General features: G+C 35.9%; 1 protein-coding gene across 1 annotated transcript; it reads right to left on the bottom strand.

Moving 5' to 3' along the window:
* Positions 1-451: 451 nt before the first annotated feature.
* On the bottom strand, positions 452-2,013 carry LOC113735681 (katanin p80 WD40 repeat-containing subunit B1 homolog KTN80.4-like). The gene is made up of 5 exons (XM_027262674.2): positions 1,971-2,013; positions 1,812-1,857; positions 754-870; positions 597-665; positions 452-512 (listed from the first exon to the last, which is right to left on the bottom strand). The coding sequence occupies exons 1-5, from the start codon at positions 2,011-2,013 to the stop codon at positions 452-454; spliced, it is 336 nt and encodes a 111-aa protein (XP_027118475.2).
* Positions 2,014-6,055: the final 4,042 nt, after the last annotated feature.

Raw genomic sequence — 6,055 nt, 5'->3', positions numbered from 1 at the left:
CCAGAATAATTACTATGCTGCAAGTAACCAATAATACACCAGGAAATACAAATCATAACATAAATTGTTCCACATCTATTTGCTACTACCTAACTACCTAACTCCCCAGCTCGCATCTATTTGCTACTACCTAACTACATTACAGCAATACATGATTTACCCAATAAGCCTACAACTAAAGATTAGCATTTCATGATATTGGGTTAGCCAAGAATTAGACCTAAGCATTCTCCACCAGGTCAAGTTGATGGGGCGCAATATCTGTTCAAGCAGATGAAAGCAAAAGGCCATTTCTCACTCAGCTTTCAACCTTGAGTTAAATGAATGAATTAGCAGCCTCCACTTGGCACGACTGCGATCAAGTCCCACAGTCTTCTTGGAGAAACATGTTAGGTGTCAATCCAATATTTGCAACTAAACTACTCAATCAATACACACCTTCCTCATGAAACTAAACTTCTTGAAGTGCTAGATTTAACTCGTGTGCCGACTTGGCAATTGAACCACCTCTTCTGGAAAACCCCAAAACAAATAAGCAACAAAGAAATCATCATGTGCGTACATTGAGAACAGCAATTTAGGGAGAGAACAATCACCTGCAAAGTACAGGCAAGCAACGCTTAACCTTTTCAAGCTCAACAAAGCATGTATTGCAGCGTTCCAACCTTTTGCACCAACCCAACAAGAGTCTCAGAATTAGGAGACTTCAGATAATACGGATAATAAGAGATGTTTTGAGATATTGAATCACACCTTTGCTCTGCCTCAATATCCACTCCTACGGATGAAGGTGCTGATATAGAAGAATATATTACTGACCCAAATACTCTGACCAGCTTCAGAAGCATCTCCAATGAGATATTTTGATGCCTGCAGAATATTATGTATCACATGCCAAGAGAACAGAATAAGTAATCAGCTGGAAACAATTCACATTTACAGGCATGTCAAACCAATAAAGGCATCCATTCAAACAGTTCATGGAAAACCTTTATACAGCAAATTACCTTTTGTTGTAAGAAAAATCTGTGCAATTAGATCTGAGCAAGATAGATAAATATCACCATGTGAAAATTTTAACTCAAAAGAGTTTTCTATTTATCCGTCACCACGTAAAAATTCAATTAACTGTTTCTATATTACATTGTCACAACGTAAGAAGTTCATTAATAAAACCTGCCTTCTCAAAGTCCAGGGCAAGCCAGTTAAATAGATCTTGTACCTCAGTTTCTTTCATAGCTACCCATCTAACAAAAAGGAAATTTAACACAGAAGTTTCTATTGCCATTTCTCAGCTAGCAAAAGTTTAGATTAAAGCTCACAGCGTGCAAAAGTTGGCAAATGGAAAGTGGGCTGGTAAGAAAAAGATATTAATGGAACAGAAATGATAACTTTTAACTAACATGCACCTATACAAAGAGATGTCAAGGCCAAATCATCATTATTTTTTTTCAATTTACTTTATTATGAAATCACGAGACTGACTTCACTGTACTGTTAGCAAACAGCTTAGATCTATTCCAGATATGTATCATAGATCCAACAAAATTCCAATTGGGCTGGTAAGAGAAAGATACTAATGGAACAAAAATGATAATTTTTAACTAAAAACACACCTATATGAAGAAATATCCAGGTAGAATCATCTTTTTCTCAATTTAAATAACTAAGAAACAGTGTGACTGGCTTCACTGTTATTTTAGCAACCAGCTTAGATGTATGTCAAATGTCATGTAAATCCAACAAAATTCCAATTTGTAATAGGCTTAGACTATAAAAGAAGCCAGAGACTGCTGCTTAAACATCTTTACCTGTCCATCTCACTTTCAAGAACATTTACAGGGCAAATGAGAAGAACTATGTCACATCAACATAATGCCAAGAATTATGACAGCAGAAATTTGTCCTGTAAACCCTGCCATTCCACCTTTAATCTGGAAATGGAAGAACAACAGAATCTGAAGTCGCACATCCAGTATAGATAATCACAGTAGCAACTAGCATCGCTGTCATAATTCTCACATCTCAACTCTGTTAGTAAGCTGAATTCAAGCAATGAGATTTAGGCCGTGGTAAGTCACTAACATGCTCCATTTTTTATTGCAACACTGGGATTTCTCCACCACCAAATTATCCTGGGCCATCTTCATTTTTTTCTATATGGGTGATGCATAGGAAAAAGTGTCAGTAGTGTTCGAAGACTATCCTTGCAGTAAGTAGCAAGGATGCAACCACTGAGAATACATTGCTGGTTTCCCCATAGCCAGTCTTAAAATTTCTTTCAGTGTTCCATGCTGACCTGAAATTTATCTATTATCTTCACCCAAAACAAAATACAACTACCTCATATAAAAGCCACTCAAATGTAGTTCAAACTATGTAGACATACGTATAAAAAAGACTGGACAATAGTACACCCATTTTGACTAACCAAGTCAAAATTTCCTCTTTTTTTGGCCATGAAATCCAAACAACATTACCACCCTTCTAATCCAATAACCAATATTTGCACCAGGACATATAACCCAAGGAAATATTTAGAAACTTAATTGTAATTTAAGTACATATTCTTAATCTACAACTGCATTGTATAAAAAATAATGCCATTTCATGAAATATCGATCTTTTATCAAAAGGGTAAGCTAAAAATTGTAACTTTTCTGTTAAATAGAGAAGCAACAAAACTGAAAAATTGAGCTGATTGCAAATTCCATAGTCAGACCTGAAAAATTGAATTGACTCACCAGTCAGAGCCGACTGCCAATTCCACTATTGTACTTTCAGTACCTTGAGCAGAGCTGAAAAATTGATGACTTGGAAATAGGAGGAGCAACCAAAATAGGATACCAACCGGGTCAATTTTCAAAGGATCTCTATCGAGCAAGCGAGCATCAGCAAGAATGATATCAACAAGTTTTCTACTGATTATATCCTCGGGCACAAGAATTTAAACATCTTCCTGGGTTTTGACGAACAGAGAAAGAGAGAGATGAATAAAATACCCACTATAAAAATAAAAAATGAACCAATTAAGGACAAAATTGAAGGGTGATTTGGAGAAAAGGAACTGATTCAAGACAAAATTGAAGACAAAATTGAAGGATTATTTGATTTTTACATCACCTTAGACCATCGTGTTGTCTCTCTTGTTGAAAGAGATGAAGACAAGTTCGAGTTCGTTGTTGTTCTTTGTTGTTGGAGATATGAAGACAAGTTACAGATTTGGAGAAAGTGTTTCTTTGTCGTTGTTGTTCCAAAAGTAAGAGATACGGAAAAGTGTTTCTTTGTTTCCCGGTTTCCATGTCATAAGTCTGATTTCCTTCTAAATTTTTTTGGGTCCAAAACGGGGAAAAAAATGGAGGGAGAATGAAAACTTTTCCTGACGAATTGATGTGGGGAAAGTAACTCTAAACAATGAAAAAAAATAGAAAAACATGTTTGCCTTTTGAAGGACATTTGCCTGACGGGTTGTCATAAAAAGTATTGTTTTTGTAACGAATAGGTTGGTTGTCATGAAAAATTTGTCACGAAAGAAATAATTTTTTGTAGTGTGTGTAGTCCAAATATATATGAAGAAGAGTATTTTCTCTCCCTTTTTCTTAGTTTTCATGGTATCAGAGTTTCAGCCTCTATTATCAATTTGTCATTTGACATGACCCTATTGAATGGCTTTTAGGTCTTTCTTCTGTGAATTATAATGGCAGATATGAAAGGTAGTAGTAGAGAGATGAAAACAGTAATTTCTGATATTATTCCTACGACATCAAAAATTACTGAACGTAAATTGAGTGGAAAAATTTTTTTGGATTGGAGTAAAACTATTCGGATATATCTGCGCAGCATCGATAGAGATGATAATCTCACTGATGACCCACCCGTTGATGGGAAAGAAAAGAAGATTTGGCTAAGGGAAGATGCAAAACTATTTTTGCATATCCGAAACTCTGTTGATAATGAGATAGTCAGTCTCATCAATCATTGTGAGTTTGTTAAAGATCTTATGGATTATTTAGCTTTCTTGTATTCTGGTACAGGTAATTTAAATCATATATATGATATTTGTAAGGAATTTTACTGTTTGAAAAAATAGCAGAGATCCCTTATAGAATATTTTATGGATTTTAAACGTGTGTATGAGGAATTGAATTCTCTCCTTTCTTTTAGTACTGATGTAAAAACTCAATAGTTTCAACGAGAACAAATGGCTATAATGAGTTTTCTTGCAGGATTACCAATTGAGTTTGATGCTGCTCGAACACAAATTCTCTCTAGCCCAAAGATTGTTTCCCTCCATGAAACTTTCACACGAGTGTTGAGAACCAAGGGATCTTTGTCTACTTCCAATATTACTAATGCTCTCGTGAGTCGAAGTGGTGCTGGTCATAATGGTAGAAATAGTGGCAAAAATGGGACTGGTGGGATTGCTGGTCATGGACAATACAATTCAAATCAGCGAATCTGTTATCACTGTAAGAAATCAGGCCATACCATACGTACGTGTTGGGACCTTCATGATAGACCTTAACAGCAGCCCCCGTTTACAAATTTTGCAATCCAGGAAAATAATTATGTGCCATCTGACAAATTCATACTCATCTCTGCTGACGAGTTTGCCCGCTTTACTGAGTTCCAGGCCTCACAAAAATCTGCTAACCCATCTTCTAGTACCAATCCTCCTTCCATTGATCACTCAAGTAAGCCTACCACATGCCTTGTGTCATCTTCTAACAAATGAGTCATCGATTCCGGTGAAACAGATCATATGATCGGTAATAAAGGTATCCTCTCCTCTTTTAATCCTAACAAAGATCATCCGAATGTTACTTTAGCTGATGGGTCATGTGCTTCAATTGTGAGTTCTGGTATAGCAATTATTGTGTCATCTATCCCCTTATATCCAGTCTCATGCTTACCTAATTTTTCGTTTTATCTACTCTCAGTTAGTAAAATTACAAAAGCTCTCAAGTGCTCCGTCTCATTCTTTCCTGAATACTGTGTTTTTCAGGATCTTATGACGGAAAAAATTATTGGTAAATGACGTGAGTCTGACGGCTTGTATACACTTGAAATCCCTTCATTGAAAGTGCCGAAACCTATTGCATGTTCCTCCACCTTGACTTCGCTTGAAATTCACTGTCGTTTGGGTCATCTATCTCTACCCCACTTTGAAGAAGTTGTGTCCAAATTTTCAGAATTATCCCATTTAGATTGTGAATCGTGCCAATTTGCCAAGCATCATCGTTTGTCTTACTTGCCTAAAGTCAATAAACGGGTTTCATCCCCCTTTAAATTAATGCACTCTAATATATGGGGCCCTTGTCCAATAGTATCTAAGTCTGGTTTTAAATATTTTGTTATCTTTGTTGATGACTACTCTCGTGTTACTTGGTTATATTTAATGAGAAGTCGTTCAGATTTATTTAATATCTTTTATTTCTTTTGTTCTGAAATAAAAACACAATTCAATGTGTCTGTCTGCATTTTGCGAAGTGATAATGCAAAAGAATATTTTTCTAAACCCTTTAATTCATATATGTCAGAAAATGGAATCCTTCACCAATCTTCATGTCCTGACACACCACCATAAAATGGTGTTGTTGAAAGGAAAAATAAGCACTTATTAGAAATTACTAGAGCCCTTCTATTTCACATGAAGGTTTCTAAGCAATTTTGGGCAGATGCGGTTTCAACAGCCTGTTTCTTAATTAATCGCATGCCATCTTTTATACTTGCTGGCGAGATTCCTTATTCAATTTTGTTTCCAACCCAATTTTTATTTCCCATTGAGCCATGCATATCTGGGTGTGCTTGTTTTGTTCGTGATACCAATCCTCAGGTGTCTAAATTAGATCCCAAATCTCTCAAGTGTGTGTTTTTGGGTTATTCAAGTTTTCAAAAAAGGTATAGATGTTATTCTCCAAGTTTAGATCGTTATTTAGTCTATGCTGATGTTACTTTTTTTGAGGCGCATCCATTTTTTCTTGAGTCTAATGTCTATAGTAGTCAGGGGAAGGGAGATGATATTCTAGTCTACACTGTTACAACAACTGTTCCT

The sequence above is a fragment of the Coffea arabica genome, chromosome 3c, assembly GCF_036785885.1.
Source record: "Coffea arabica cultivar ET-39 chromosome 3c, Coffea Arabica ET-39 HiFi, whole genome shotgun sequence".
In the NCBI taxonomy this organism is placed as follows: domain Eukaryota; kingdom Viridiplantae; phylum Streptophyta; class Magnoliopsida; order Gentianales; family Rubiaceae; genus Coffea; species Coffea arabica.
Note: the sequence above shows the minus strand (reverse complement) of the source record. Positions and strands in the feature narration are given on the sequence as shown.